The sequence below is a fragment of the Gouania willdenowi genome, chromosome 1, assembly GCF_900634775.1.
Source record: "Gouania willdenowi chromosome 1, fGouWil2.1, whole genome shotgun sequence".
Classification (NCBI taxonomy): Eukaryota; Metazoa; Chordata; class Actinopteri; order Blenniiformes; family Gobiesocidae; genus Gouania; species Gouania willdenowi.
Window position 1 is genome coordinate 27,150,604 of NC_041044.1, and position 16,082 is coordinate 27,166,685.

The following is a 16,082-nucleotide window of genomic DNA, read 5'->3' on the forward strand; positions in this document are numbered from 1 at the left end:
TGAATTGACCGTTCGCAAAACCCCGCCCACAAACAATCATTGTTCAATCGTACGTCCGAGCAACCGTTACTATGTAAACAGGGTCCGACATGCTCAGCGAAGGCACAATGGTGCAGCGGTGTGCTCATGGCTTGTGCAGGTCGGATACCCCAAGAGTTTAGCTTGGGGAGTCGTGTTCTCAAAACTGAAAACACAACTGGAGCGATGTCTATAATGAACTATAAAACTATAAAAAAAAAAAAAAAACGTCTCAGGGATGTGTGTGTGTGTGTGTGTCAGTATGCGTGTATGTGTTGTATGGGAGATGTGTATGTTTTTAACGTTATCTCATCTTGTCTGGACTGTGTATGTTCAGCAAAAAGACAATAAAGCTTGATTTGGTTTTGATTAAATAAGGTGACAATTATATATTCACGTACCTATAGCGCTGTGAGCCACGACTCCGTAAACATCAGCTGGCTCGCCTCCCGAAGTCGTTCTCATGCCGGGTTAGTAGCGCCGCTAGCTCGTCCATCTTATTGGAGATAGATCTAACATTCCCCATAACGATGGACCGAAGTACAGGCTGATATCTACTTCTTGCTCGCGCAACATCCCCGCTGTTTCCTCCTGAGTTCACGGGGGATGTCTGGTCTCACTGCATAGGCTGGCGTAGCATTACCATGGAGAGCTAACAGCTGATCTCGGGTGTAAACACCCGAGCAAAATCTCTGGACACGATTGCAAAAATTGCAGACACAAGCAGCAGAAAAAACAATGCAGTTTGAGCATCCATGTTTATCAGAAATAAAGGAACACATTAAGAATAAAAAATATAGGTAAACAAAAAAAAGGAATAGGAAAAAGAAGGGAAAAAGGTCAGTTGTGAGCTGGAGCTGCTGCTGCACCATTTTAAAATGTTGAATATATCCCTCCACAGCATATTGTAACCCCTTTTGCCTGGATCTGGAGGATATTGCGCAGGTATTGCTCCAAAAAGACTTGATAGGTAACCATTCCAGATGAGAGCAACTCAGGAAAATGACAGACCTCCCAAAAGTAAGTAAGGGGCTCAAGGCTTTTGTGAAAGGTCCATTGTCTCCGACAAGGAGGTAAAAGTTTCATCAGCGTTTATTCATTCTTGTATTTTTCTGTTAGCAGGATTACATCAAAAGTACTTAAAATAATTTTAGACCTTATGGCTTAGGCCATTTAAGATTCCATGATCCAGTATACTGACTTTGGATCTGTCATCATTGGGGAAATTTAAAAAAAGAATATCTCTATTCGTAATTGACCGATCTTTATGAAATTTGACTGTTATGTCGGGTTGGTTCCTTAATTTCATCTGGATCGGATTCAGATTGCGCATTTCGTTGCGGTGGTGCTCTTACGTTTCGGCCCACTCTATTGTTGCTAAAGGGAATGGAAATTTGAGCGAATGATTGTTATCTGGATCAGTGATTCTGATCATACCACGAAGAGATCCTCTTTGCCAAATGAAAATAAACTTAATAACTTTCTCAGCCTTGATATATCGCCACGTTTGTTTTCCTTGTCTCCTGCCTCCAAACCGGACGGATAACATTGGTCTCAGCACATGGGCGCATTTGTCCCGTAGTGGAATGAATGGAGTGAATGTGTGTGATACCCGTGTGATATTGCGGCAGCGTGAGCACCCACGCTTATGCCGTTGTGGAAGTTCAGCGGATGCTCACATGGCTTCAGATGGAAGCTCTAGCATCTTTGTAACTTCGTTTTGACGCTGCCGGCCGCTATAGGCGCTAGCCGCCCTCATTGTGGCTTCAAATGTCTCCAGGAAAGGCCTCCGTGTGTACGTGTGTGTGTATATGTATATATATTACTAAAAAATAGTCCAGTTTATTTTTATTGTTTTTTGTTTGTTTTATTTATTTAGGATATTTAAAAGTTCCCAATATTCCAACTACAAGTGTATAAAAAATAGGTTTATTGCGTTTGAAAGGGTGTACTTGCATTATTATGATATATTATCATTAAATCAGTGGTTAATTTGATCTAAAACATTTTTTATTTGTGGGTCAATATATTGTCCAGCAAAATTTGTCCAAGGAATATTGTGAACTCAGTGTGTCGTTCAAGCGCTAATATCTATTTTAATTATTTTGAGTGTATATTTAGTATCCAAAAAGAGACTAAATGCTGCAAAAATAGAATGACAAATGGTCTCTGCTTTTAGGGAGAATTGAAATGTTTTGCTGATGCCTTGTGTTCTGTTAGTTTCAAAGGCAGTTGGCTTTGTTCCTCCGTTTGGTTCTATGTCAGGCACATATGTCTATCCATAATGTACGCAAACATGAGGAGATTAAAGAGTGGAGGGAAAACACTGCAGGTGGTGCATTAGTATATCATTTGACTTACTACAACACAGGGCAGCAGCTAAAGTGGTTCAATTTGTACACTTTTACATTGGTTGCATCCCCCCCCCCACCACAAAAAAGGGGGGGGGCAACCTGCTCGACTGATCCGTGGTCAGCCGAGGAGGTGTACACACTCACTGTTTGGTTGCCAAGTAATTGTCTCATGCGGCGTTGCTATGACGACGGACTGAAAGAATACGATGTGAGCTGTAAAATGGAAACCAGGAAGGAATCGGGTACTGAAAGCTGATTGGTTCAAACCAGTGTCTCTTCGTGCAACATAAATGCAATCCTCAACAAGCCTGAGATTGTTGTACGTCAGGGCAAAGTATTCCTCGTTCACCTTAATGTTAAACTTTTACAGTGAAAGATTAGTCTTTCGAGACTGGGGGAAAAAAAAGGTATACATGTTAAGAATCTCCAAATAATGTATGCTGTTACCTAAACTTGAATTGATTGACCTATAATTGAATCTTCTGTTGAGTATTGACATGTTGAAAGTTGATGATCATTGACGTTCCTCTTTGTTGTAGTGAAAGCTGGTTGCTCATGTGTGTGGTGTTCATAAAAGGCTAGATCGGTGCAGCTTTCCAGATTCCTAATTAATGATATACAAGCATGTGCGCGTCTGATATTTAGCCGTAAGTGAATGAATGAACCTGTACATTTACGAGAAGCTATTTTGTTGTCCACAAAGGAGGTGGAAAAGGAGAATTTAAGTATTCACTTGCTTTCCCAATGGTACCAGCAGCCCCAGTTAACTCACCTACATGGAGAAAGAGAACGGGAGAAAAGGGAGAGTGGGGGAGAGGGAGGAGGGGAGGACTGCGACACCAGATGAAGCAGAGGGGAGGGGAAAGTTTGCAGGTGTGACAGGCAGAGAAGTAGGAGGGGGAGGCGTCAGGCTATCTGGGTGAGAGAGGAGGAGGACTAGGGAAGAGGCAGAAGAGATGAGCAGGCAAGGGCACAGCAGCAAAACACAAGACTGGGGTAGAGGCGCAGCACGGAACGAGTGGGAGACGGAAAGTGAGGGAGAGGAGATGAAATAAAAGAGAGTAAGCGGTGGAGGAGAAGCAGTGTTAACGACAGAGGCCTGACGAGGAGGAGGAGGAGGAGGAGGGGGTGGGGACTGGAAGGGGGGGACAGAGCGAGCGGGGGCAGAGAGAGGGAGATTTTGAATCTGTGAGACAGACAAGAGAGACTGAGCTGGTGAGGTGACACAAGCACGGAGAGAGGGAGATAGCGAGGCAGAGCGAGAGAAAGGAGCAACGGCAACTGGAGTTGTTGCACAGAATACGATGATGGGACTGTACTATCCTAACGTGCTGTCGGTGAGTGCTCTATTTTCCATTGCCTGCTTTCTCCGCATGCCTCTAGTAGGTCTTTGCCAGAGCTCAGGCTTCACTGTACACGAAACGGCACAAGAGCCAGCAAGCGTAGCTGTCATTGAGCATTAAACGCTAATCAACTACTAACAGATGAGGACTTTGCTTGACCCTTTTACTTGAGCAGTCTCGTAGTCGGTGCATTTCACTGCTGTTTGGACAAGGTTGCCAGTTCCTCTGAAGGTGGCATAAACATTAGAACTCAGGCAGTTGGCATATAGCAAGAAGCAAACTGCAAATTCCTATAATTGTGTTGATGAAATTCACAAGCGTTGGTGTGTTATTGTACACTGTTGCCGTGGCATCTGTTCTCCTGCCCAGAGCTAGAAGTGCATGAACATCAAGAGTTGTCACTGCCTGAAACTGTGCGCTGCCATGTATTATGTATGCTCAGAGGAATCTGTGTGAGCACATTATATTGCATGTTAGTCCTTACATGGTAGCTCAGTGATTTACTCTGTAAGCTTCTGCGAGGGAAAGTAATTGGAAAATGGTGAGGGGAAAAAAGTATGAGTGGAGGAGAAACTCTTGTTCGTCTTCATGCAGCTGTCGCTGTACTTCGCTCGGGCCTGTGAGTTAAAGAGACAGGTGTCCCCTGAACAGTTGTCCATGTCTTTTTCTTAATTCAACCAACACCTCCTCACTGTAATCTGTGTCACACATTTCACAAACACACAGAAGCTCAAGCACACAGTGGGCTGAAAAGTTGGTGCGTGAAGTGTCATGTTCTTATCGTTACATTTCCAATGGCGTCAGAATTAGTGTGCCCGCCTGTGTGTGTGTGCCCCTCTCTTTCAGCTGTACCTCAGATTCCTGCTCTCTTTACTGTTTGACCTCTTTTCTCCCTGCTCTTGCTCTCCCTGGGGCCTTGGCAGCTGTTATCTCAATGTTTTTCTTTAAGAGCCCCTCGAAGAGGGGGATGGGTCATAAAAGATAGACAGAAAGGAGGCATGGGATGGGAAATTGATTTTTTTTAAGTGATGGGACATCCGAAGTCTGCAAAGGTAAAATAAGGTCTGATTAAGCAGAGAGTAGGAGGTAAAATACAGGGAATTGTGACAAGACTGTAGATCCTATAGAGAGCCAGTTTACTCAGTAGTGCAGATGAAGTACTTAAAGCTGACTTGGCAGTTATTTGTGAGTTATATTATGACAGAGAGTAATGTAATTTATCAATGCTTGAGCACTGCTACTTTCCTTAATCATTTTGGCCTGAGCTGCCAGAGAGTTGAAGCAGTAGAACGGGTGCAAAAGACTAAAATACTTTCTCAAGCCCCACCTAAGAGTGCACCCTGAGGCGAGGGAGAGACGCCTACCTGCTGCAAAAAGCTGTGCTCTTACTGCCACGCTTGCACACACAGCAAACAGGGTCGTAAGGCTTCGACCAACCTCCACCTCTCCACCACGGCCTCCTCCACCTCCCAAATCTTGGTTATTGATTCAGGGTTAGCAGTAATGGTTGTTAAATGATTCCAATTAGCCATGTTGCCATGGCAACTTTCACGACTCGTGCTTTTTGTGCAAATTGTTAGGTGGTTGAAGACATTAAGAGAGACTGTAAGAGGTAAAAGCCCTTCATGGACTGTGGTTCCAAACAAAATGGTTATGTAATGGATCAAACCTCGCACTGCCTAGATTATTGTGCTTCTCAAATGGATATTTGCATTTGTAATGTCTTCAGAAGTGTGTGCGATGAGGCATTTGCGTGACTTTAAATCCTCTCTTTTGAAATGGATAGGGGTTGCCCCCACTCACTGGTTTGATTGGTTGACAGTAACAACAATGCCGTACAGCCACCTTGTGTACATATTGAAACCACGCTGGACACCCAGAGAAGGACGTTTATTATCGAGCGCTTATTTATCTCCAAGCAGGACAAACTTGTTTCATGGTCAGTCTAAAGCTTGTGGTGAGTAAATACATGGCTCTCTGCAAGTTTGTGTGTTCACCTGCACACGTGTTTGCTCTTGGGTGGCGTGTGGACAGTAATGAGGAATAATGTCGACAATTACCGTCATCATCTTTTTGTTTTGAAGTGTTTATTTTTCATAAAGCGTCGCACTGGTGCAGGCCCAGTGACACGCAGCTGATTGGAAGATGAAAAGCAAAGTCGAGAATGGCATGTGTGTGCATGTGCACATGTATGATGAAGGGGGATTCTCGCTGAAATTTTGTGTGAGGAAGAAGATACCCTACACGGAGAAAGACTGGGGGTGGGGGTTTGTTTGACAAGCAGACATGTTACCCTATAAGGAGATGGTGAGTGGTGTGAAGGGAGGAGTCTGGATACCACTGATATCCTGTTGCTACGAGGTTTTGATTGACACGTGTGGGGGCGGGACGTATGCAAGGGTCCCGTCTGGATTTTATGAAGCGTAAAGAAATGAAGCGCACAGCAGAGGGAGTGGGAGGAAAGGGAGAGCAGCAGCAGTGAGAGGAGAAGAGAGGAAGAGCAAGGGGGAGGAGGAAGAGTGATGGAGACGAAGGAGGGTGGAGGTTGACGTGGGATGGAATAATTTAACAAGAGGGTGTCTCCTGGCTCATCGGTATGCCACGGACGCATCCTAAACGTTTCTCCAGCTGTTTGCTGCTTGACTAACAGCATCGCAGCCTCCCAAGCCAAGACGTGATCTCATCGCTCATCGTCCACAGTTAAGATGATTAAATATGAGCGTCTCCTACTCATAACTACATGAATCACAACATCCACATTCAAGTTTGTAGAATTAGGCTGTAGACTAATATGCTGTAGGCCAGAGAAAGTAAAATCCTGCGCTGCTATTATTCATGTGAAATGACCCATTGACGTTGCGGTTAGATGGTAAGCCTCCTCTCCTCGTCTGCTCTTTATCCTTTTCCTCCTGCTGTATCTTGGTGAGACTGTCGCAGTCGTGCACATTTTATAACATTCTTCCTCAGACACACTTGCAGTTGCTAACTGACCCGAAAGTAAGCTAGCTACAGCTACCGCTCTGAGTCACTGGCCTTGCCTGGCCAAAGCATACACTTACACAACCCCTTAACGTCCCAGCACCACAGGAGTGTGTGTGTGTGTGTGTGTGTGTGCAAACACACAAGCAGACATGCACAAGACATGCACACAAAACAAAAGCCTGCACAGACACGAGTGCTGACAGAAATGCAAAGCACAGAGTTTGCTTGTCTACGGGGCAGCACTTTGCTTCAAATTGACCAAGAATGCCCTTCCTCTATGTCTTTGTGTTCTTCCTTTTATGCCGCTATCTTTGTGCATTTATTCAGCTGATGCTTTTATCCTGGTGCGACTCACAAAGGCCACTCACAGTCAGAGTTTGACAGGTGGAGAGAGCAAAGAAAAAATAAAAACAGGTAAAAGCAGCACACAGGAGTGTTGTTTTTTTTTTTTTAGGTATTAGTTTGAGGACACAATGTATCAAATAGAAAGAGGACTGCTGAGAGGAAGCTGAAATGGATCTGCTCTGAAAAGGCCAATCGTCACACACAAACGAACGGCTGTTTTTTTGTGGGTTTTTTCTTGTGCTCATAATCTTGTTTCTATTTTGGTCTGGCAGAAGGAGCAGCAACAGCCGGGGTTGTCCATTCTCCCACTAGGCTGTAGTCTGTTTCTGTGCCAGAGCCACCACAATAACACGACTTAAGTGACTGGGAACTTATCAGTGGTAGAACACGCTGTGTTTGCAACCAGAATTAAAACCAAATCTCAGATATCAAACCACAAGAGTGCAGAATAAAAACTACAGTCACTATCACACACTGTCAGAGTTGCATCACAACTTGTCAAATCCAAGACTGACTCATCTTTAGTTCGAGTGAGATTTCTCATGAGTCATCAATGTTAAAGCGTACGAAAACACTGGAGCTGTGATAAACATTTTAGTGCACAGCAGGAGGGAAGTTTTCCCAGAAAACTGCACCAAGTGCAACATTTCTGGGTGTGTTGTCCTCAACTTGTAAAGTCAACAATCCTTCACTACAGCACTGGATCCCTTTACAAACCTTCTGCATTATAGCTTTGTGTTTTGCATATTGTCTGAAAGGAAGCATATTTATTTTTACCTAGCACAACCACTTGGAAGATTCAGATTCAGAAGGACGTTAGCTCAATGCTAAAGTAACAGCGTCATCAGCATTGATGAACACACTAGATGTCTGCCCTTTCCAAACTTGATTGAATGTGATTGCATTATTTCAATGTTTTTATCCATCATTTGGCATTTTAATTGAATTTTAAATGCAAATGTACTGTGGAAAAAACTAATATCCATTATTTTCAGATATCACATCTCTTCATACCTGTTTTTTAATACATTTGTATTCAGTTTCTGTCACGTTCCTTGGCCAAATGTGCAGTAGTGAGAAAGTTACTATTCTAGTACGATGCTTTCAATGTGACTGTGTGAAAAATGGTGAATGTTATCCCGGCGAGACAGGGGGATATAAAGCGTCTCTAAAGCAGCCAGTTGGTTAGTTCAGTGTTGTATGACCAAAATGAGCTCATGCAGAAGTAGAAAAGGGACTATTTATAATCGATGACTATAATCCTATCTTTATGTGAGAAAGGGGGAAGCCCGCTACAGCCAATGATTGGCTTAGTATCTTGATTGGCTTTTTTTTTTTTTCAACCAATCTCATTTCTTCATGTGCAATTAAAAAAAAAAGTAGGGTCTTAAGATGCTGAAGGACATTTAGATTTTTAGGCCTTGAAGTAATATCATCTGAAATGTTTTATTTGTTTTGTGCAATAAAAAAGGATTTTTGTCACATGAATCAGTTGGTTTTGGAATAAGATGAGGAAGCATAAAGACTGCAAAATGTGTGATTTTTCTTATTTTATTAATCATTTAAAAACTCATAGATTATCGTTATTGATTGCTAAAGGAATCTTTTACTGCAGCCCTACGCACAACCATCAAATCAGTGCTATTTGTGATGGCCGGACTTTACACGAGTTTTCTTATTGCATAGGGATAAAACCGTTCCTCCATTAAATTGACTTGGACTCGTATATTTCCAATCTCACCAGAGCAACAATCTCTGAGTCTTATTAGTTAGTTCGATGTGCTCTGCACGAGCATTTATTTGTTAAACACAATGATGCTCACGCTTCCTCTAGTGTTTTTAAAGCAGCCTCAGCAGAAACAAGTTGTGGAATGTAATGGAGAAACTAGTGGCGAGAGTCTAAGGCATCACTACAGAGGAAAAGGGAGTGCTCAAAATGTAGAACCACTACAAGCTACACTGCAGTGTTTTTTAACCCTAGAGCTGCTGAACAAAAAGCATTTGTTTGATGCGTCAATTGGTGCAGACTAGTCATGTTTATAATCTGGGATTGACGTTAACTCTGAACACTTCTCAGTCACTGTTGGATTTTGTATTTTTTGAACTAAGTTGAAATGGGTCACTGTTAGATTTGGGATAAATGTTTTATTAGTGTTTCAGTCCGTTGTCATGGACTCTGCACCATCAAAATGTGGTGCATTAAGAAGCCTCCACCTTCATATGTTAAATAGAATGAAGGTTAACACGCAGGTTACACATGGAGGCTCACGAAAACATCATCTCTAATGCATCATAAGCCATAAACAGACGACCGTGTGCACAAACGGACACATTAAGGATAATGGATAGCGCTCAACAATAATTGGTTGACTGCTGGTTGAAACACTTAGTATTAATCTTAAGTCACGTTCTCATGTCTTGTTTCTGTCTTTCTGTACCTTACTCTGATTAGCATTTACCTGGTGACCCAGAGAGACTTGCTTTGCCTTCTCTTACATTCACCTTAACAAATGCAGTTGATGTCAGATGAACCGTTACAGTTAAGTGAGGTCATTGAGGGAAATTATTGCATTTTTTTTCAGCGCTGAAAGCCGGTCTCGACGAGATCATTTCCATTGTATTGCTCTTGAATTCCTGTGCAAGAATGTCGTACATTTTGGATGTGATATCTCAGTTTGAAGCTTAGCTCATACATATTTATATTTGTTGTCTTTCAAGGAGAAACCTTAACTTTTGTGATTTTTTTTTTTTTTTTTTGTGATACTAAAATAGGACTCAAAGACCAGCTGACCAGCAATTTCACAACAGCACTACATTTACGCAACAATTTAAAACGGAAGCGAACACAGCTGCCTACTAAAAATATGAATGAAGGTGAACTTGAACTCTGTGGGTCAGTAATCTCAGTCTGGGGGGATTGGGGGGAGGGTCGGCCCTGAATGTTGAGCCTGAGTTTTCTGGTTCTAGCATCTCTGCAATTTTAGTGTGAACACTGTGTACCAAAGGTTCTGTGTGCCAATGATAAATATGTATTTATTGCTTGTTATCAGAGTGAGGGTGAGGTAAGAGTGTTAGGTTGTGATTGCACCATTGAGATCATTAAGGCAGACGATTGTTGCAGCTGTAAAAAGGCGAGTTCAAAGCTGTGTGCGTGTGTGTGACTGTAAACCATAGTACCTCGAAGGAGCATTAACACTCCTAAAAGGATTGATATATTTAGTTTTAGTTAATACTATGGGGCATCATTTTTTATTGACTTTGCAACAAGGGTCAAACGTGGCAGGTGTAATGATAAACCCTGAATCTGCTGTAAAATGCAAAGTACAGTTGTTCGCGTAGGTTGATCTCACTTACTTGCAGGGCAAAGTTCCCCCTCCCCCTGAAGCTATGCTCATTTCACGATATCAATGTGTTGTGTGTCGACAGCGTGCATATGACGGTGTGTTGCTAAGTCAGGGGGCCACCGCAGTGTCACAGGTGTGACGCTGAGAAAGGTCAAAAGCTGGGAGACAGATGGTACATAGTCCCACTTTTAACACTCCCAAAGGGACGGTGATCTATTGTGCGACAGATAAACATCGATACTGTCTCTCTTCCTCTGTCTCTCTCTCATGCACGTGCACACACAGTTAAGGTAATTCTAACCAAGCAGATGTCTGGTGCGCTTGATGGAGAGACTTTTAGACCGTGGTGCACAATTTCCTGTCTAATAACGATTTAAACTATTGTCTCTGTAAACCACAGCTAAAATTCGACCATTACCACACCTACGACTATTAGCATGCTTAGTGAAAATGACATGATGATAATAATTAGCCACAGGAGGGAAACATAATAAGGAAAGATGAGAAAGAACAAGAATATCGGACTGAAAGCTCAGCAGTGGCTGCCACACTTTATGAAGAGTAGATTATTGAAGTATTTAGACATGCTGTATCTTACATGCGTTGGTAACACTTTATAATAACTATTCGTTATAAGTAGTTAATAGACAATTAATTAACTGTTTGTTAGTGAATTATAAATTGCTTGTTGAATATTTGCTAACAGTTTAAGGATTGCACTTTATAGATAACTTACAAGCTGTTAGTTAACAATTTATATTTGACATGTTAACTGTATGTTAATGATTAATAATTATGCCTTATCGCTGGGTGATTTTGCCGAAAAAAAATTCTCTGATTTTTTTTTTTTAAAAGAAAAATTCGAGTTTCGTTTTGATTTTCGATTTTTTTTTTTCAATGCACTTAAAAATGACTGCAGACATCAGATATATTGTCAAAAGGGCATTTTTAATGCTGTGATTGTCCTCAAGAGTTAAAATGCATAGAACAATTCAGAAATAAAAAGTAAATGAGACTCTGTCATTCAATAATTTCAAGCTTTAACCCAGGTTTAAGTAAAAGCGCAACAGCAACTTCACAGTAGCTTAAATTTTCTCATTAACAAATCAGATAACAACATATTTTACAACATATAACATTACAATTAAAAAAAATAATCAACTCTTCCCTTACTATCTCAGCATAGTGCGAATAAAAATTTAAACATGCCTGTGGCACACATAGCCTACTCAACGGGTAAACAAATGTAAACAAAGAGGGGGTTGGCTCATATTGGAAGAAAAAAAAAAAAAAAAAGAAATATATATATATATATATATATATATTTTTTTTTTTTAAACTTGAATTTACAAAATAAAAATCGTTTTTATCTACAAATTTGATTAATCAATTAAATCGATTTTTTGCCCAGCCCTACTATACCTTATAAATTAGCAATAGATCATGAATCAGCTATTAGTAAATTGCTTACTGATCATTGACTAACACACATTTATAAACAGTAATTTTATGTTATAATACATTTTAATGTCAAACAGTTGCTGAACCCAGAGTGTTGATTTGATCTTCTGTTTGTCTTTAACGCCTTCTTCTGAAGAATAATTAGATGAAGGCCCATCATTTGATCTATGATGTAATGACTGTTCTCACATTCACAAAAGCAAGACTATTTTCCTCACCATTTTTTTCTAGCCCAGTTTAATTTAATTTCTCTACTTCAAACAGTGTACACGCACTGCTACAGTTCTTCTCCGTCTATCTCAATGGTCATTAGTTTGAGTTATAAATAAACGTGATTGGCACTCATGGTTGGCCATTCTTTTTTCATCATCAGTCACCACCTTTCTCTTCCATCTCTCCTCTCTCACCATTACCATTTAGGGTATCCATGCCCCACTGCCAGCAGCAAGGAATGTGTGCAAGTGTGTGTGTGTGTGTGTGTGTGTGTGTGTGTGTGTGTGTGTGTGTGTGTGTGTGTGTGTGTGTGTGTGTTGTTACAGATAGTGCCACGTTTATATGTCTGTGTAATGTGTTTATGTGGGCCTGATTTACTGTCCCACTAACTCGACTGTAAGTCTTTTGAACATTTATCCTTTGTGGTGTTGATAATCAAGTGTATTTTAATTAGATTTAAAAGAATTACTTCATGAGCCCATCTGCTAAGAGTTGGTTTATGCGTGCGCATTTATGTGTTTTTGCTTCCAATTGCAGAGGTGTGTGTGCGCGAGCAGCCATTAGACACTCATGCTCGTACAACACACGGAGCATTAGGGGATCTGACCCTCAATAATAGATAAGACTGTAGTGAATATTTAATGGTTGGGGATGTCGATGCGTACACACAGGTACACACACTCACACAGTCAGTGTGGGCTAAAGGTTCGAACAGCAAACTTGAGGCTGAAGAGTTAGGGTTTGAATCCCACAATTGTGCAAATGCTCCCAGTGCCAGGGGCTGAATTTCCTGAATGTGCTTGTATGTCAATAAAGTTATCTTCTAAATAAAGATGGTAAAATAAACTGTAGATTTTCACAACCTCCATTTTCTCTCCTCTCTCCTGTTTCTTCCCACAGGGCTCTCAGGATAGTGCTGGTGGTCAGGAGGGACTCGTACCTCCACCTTTCTCTGCCTTCCCACCTCCCCCACCACCGCCGCCACAGAACGGCCTGGCACTGGATTACGGGGGCAGCCTGTACGCAGCGGGGGCCGTCCAGGGCCCAGTGGAGGCCGGTGGAGCAGTGAACAGCGTGACCAATGCTGCCAACCTCAGTGTCCAAGTGAGTGCCAGCGTGGGGAGAGGCAGACGTGTGCTGCCAATGTCTGATATATATATATATATATATATATATAAAAACAACATAGACAATGATTATATTAAAAAAACTGAAACTGTTATTAATGTCTTTTCTCAGCTTCACCGTCCATAGTGTTCGTAGAATCTGAACTATTGTGTGCTAAAAGCTCCTACAATACAACTTTCACACTTGAGCAATGTTATTTAATCAACTTTTGGGTTTTTTTTTTAAATTGTAAAGATAACTTTTTCATGTGACAAATTTTAGACTTTGAATAAATGCAAATAAATGCCTAAGGACAAATTTGGTCAAAAATACTTAAAACGTGAATATAGATTTACAAGGCTCTGCCTAATGTGGTCAGAAATACTTTTGTGAATGATGAAGGGAACATTTATTATTATTGGGAATTGACTTTATTAAACTATACAACAAATAAAAATATTAGTTTTAAACACAAATTTCATTGATTATTTATTTTGTTAGAAGAGCTTAAAAAACCTCAGTGAAGTATTGGCATTTTTGTTTATGACAAAACTACAGGTAATTTCTCAAAGAACTGAATAGTTGTTGGTTTAAGTCCCATTGGATTTGATACTGTTGTTTCAAACAGTTGACCAGTGGATTGCAAATAAATATGTAAAAAATAAAATAAAATATAAAAATAAGGATCTCATTTATTTTAATGAATGCTCCTGGTATTTATTTTAAATTGGCCACGTTCACTTGTGCAGACACGACTCCCGCTCTTGACACATTAATAAGCACAGTTGTGTTGGTTGAATTAGTGGTAAGTTTAAGTCCAATTGGGCAGTGGCAACCCTGCTAAAGTTTTGCTGCTGTTGTAGAAAATATATTTTGCAATTTTAAGAGTTGAAAAGACTGTTCCTTCATCACACTGAGAAGTAACAATCTGAGATGGTAAATCTTCTTGTCTCATGCTGTTTTTCTGCCCTTCTCCTTTTTTTCTTCCTGTTGTAGCAGTCAGACGGTTCCTCCCAAATTGACGTCCAGTCTGGGGTCAGTTCTGGAGGCGGGGCTGGTGGAGGGAGCCTCGGGGACGACTCGGACTCTAAGGGCACCCCCAAACGTCTCCATGTTTCCAACATCCCCTTTCGCTTCCGAGACCCTGACCTACGGCAGATGTTTGGGGTGCGTGAACTAGAGTATTCCCCCTGTTTAACAGAGCCTCATCACATAACGTGGCTATGGAATAGCAGACTCTGAAAAATGACTCATACTAGTGTTGTCAGCACCCTGTCCTCAGATGTCTTGTCACTGTGAGTACATTTCAAATGATTGAGGTGATGTTTTAGATTAAAAAGGTTCCTTTTAGGACTTTCTATTCAGTTAAAAAAGAATGACTCGTTACAATTGAAATTGCCGCTTCTGGAGAGGTATCTAAGGTGAGGTTTGATGATCTGGCTTTGTGCCTGGCTGTTTTGTAAGAGGAACATCTCCAAAATGTGATTCAGAGAAAGGAGGAGAGGATGGTAGCAGCCCAGACTGTAGGGGGTTGGATCAGTGCCAGCTCTTCATGGCTGAAAAGCGCTGACACCCTGTGGTTAGGTGCAGAATGAGATTCAATCCTTCATTTTCCCTCCTCCTCTGCTTGTTCTTTCAGCAATTTGGCAAAATCCTCGACGTGGAGATCATTTTCAATGAGCGGGGCTCCAAGGTACGGCAGTGAGCAAAGCTGTCAAACATTTTCTGCTTTGTTGATGAAAAAAAACGAGCAACTGAAAAAGATGGAACCTCTTCTCCCACTCTTACTGATCTCTTCTTCTCACAGGGCTTTGGTTTTGTAACGTTCGAGTCGAGTGCAGAGGCAGAGCGAGCTCGAGAGAAGCTTCACGGCACGCTGGTGGAAGGGCGTAAAATCGAGGTAACTTCCCTCCCTGGCACTTTTCTCCCCACAAAAGTGTAAATAATGTTTCCCCCTCAGTGTTTGAGAATGAGTTGTTATGGCCATTTCTGCCCCTCAACAAGGTATCCGGAAGGCTGTTGTGTTTTGACCTTTAACCCTCTTTGGCTTGACGATGGCATGGTGCAGCGGTGTCGCACTCCTGCAGCGCCACTTCCTGTCGGTGTCCATGCTGTCGTTGCTGTTCTTGTTGATGTTGTGGGCTGTCCATTGCACTTTGATCTGAAAAAGCTGTGTGGTTTGCAAAGCATGCTGTGTGGAGTGGCTACACTATACGGGCATGGCTGATGAGACTGTAGCGCCGACACTGTTGCTGAAGATATTCTGCTTTTGTCACACAGCATGGAGGATCTCATTTTCTGTGTTCCTGCACCTTTTTTAGCCTCACTCTCATCACTTTTTTCCATGATCATAATGAATGAAGAGTTTTGCCAACTGGTTTTAGGTCGTCTGTGGCTGGATTGGGCAGCTTGTGGCCTCTCAGTTATTCTCCTCAAGGGAAAACAGTGCTTGCTGGTGTTTGTAAAGAGGCTACTGTATGTTGCATGGATGGGGTTGAAGGTCAGAATGTCGTCAGAGAGTTTTTCTTTTCTCTCTTGATGGTGTGTGGCTGCACCTGGGTTGCAGTTTGATTTGACATGTCTGATGCATGATGGGGCGGGGGGCAGTTTTCGGGAATGAGACTGCTGTGAGAAGTGCGGTGTCACTTCGAATGCCTCAAAACCAGAGATGTAATTTGTGACTTGCAAGATGGATGGTAGAGATTCAGAAACAGTTTACACACACCTGCATCCACCACAATTGAAAAGCAAAGTTTCCATGGAAGTGCATTTTGTTGTGATTTATTTTTATTATTATTATTATTTGGTCGGCATGAGCTCGGACTGCAATTGCAAATAGCTGTGAGGAACAATCATCATGCTTTTTCCATTTGCTCTGGCTCCTGATATTAAAATTAAAGCTTTTGTTTTACATT

The 16,082-nt window shown here is 41.7% G+C and overlaps 1 protein-coding gene across 4 annotated transcripts in view; it reads left to right on the forward strand.

Annotated features, from left to right (window-relative positions):
* Positions 1-16,082, forward strand: part of rbfox2 (RNA binding fox-1 homolog 2) — a 46,174-nt gene that overhangs the window by 13,857 nt on the left and 16,235 nt on the right. For all 4 annotated transcript variants that reach the window (XR_003675785.1, XR_003675780.1, XM_028470522.1 and 1 more), the window contains exons 3-6: positions 12,961-13,164; positions 14,164-14,334; positions 14,807-14,860; positions 14,975-15,067. Coding sequence is in view for 2 of the 4 variants with exons in the window: in XM_028470522.1 (XP_028326323.1) it covers positions 12,961-13,164; positions 14,164-14,334; positions 14,807-14,860; positions 14,975-15,067 (522 nt within the window). In the remaining 2 variants the exon portion in view is untranslated. The remainder of the gene's footprint in view (positions 1-12,960; positions 13,165-14,163; positions 14,335-14,806; positions 14,861-14,974; positions 15,068-16,082) is intronic.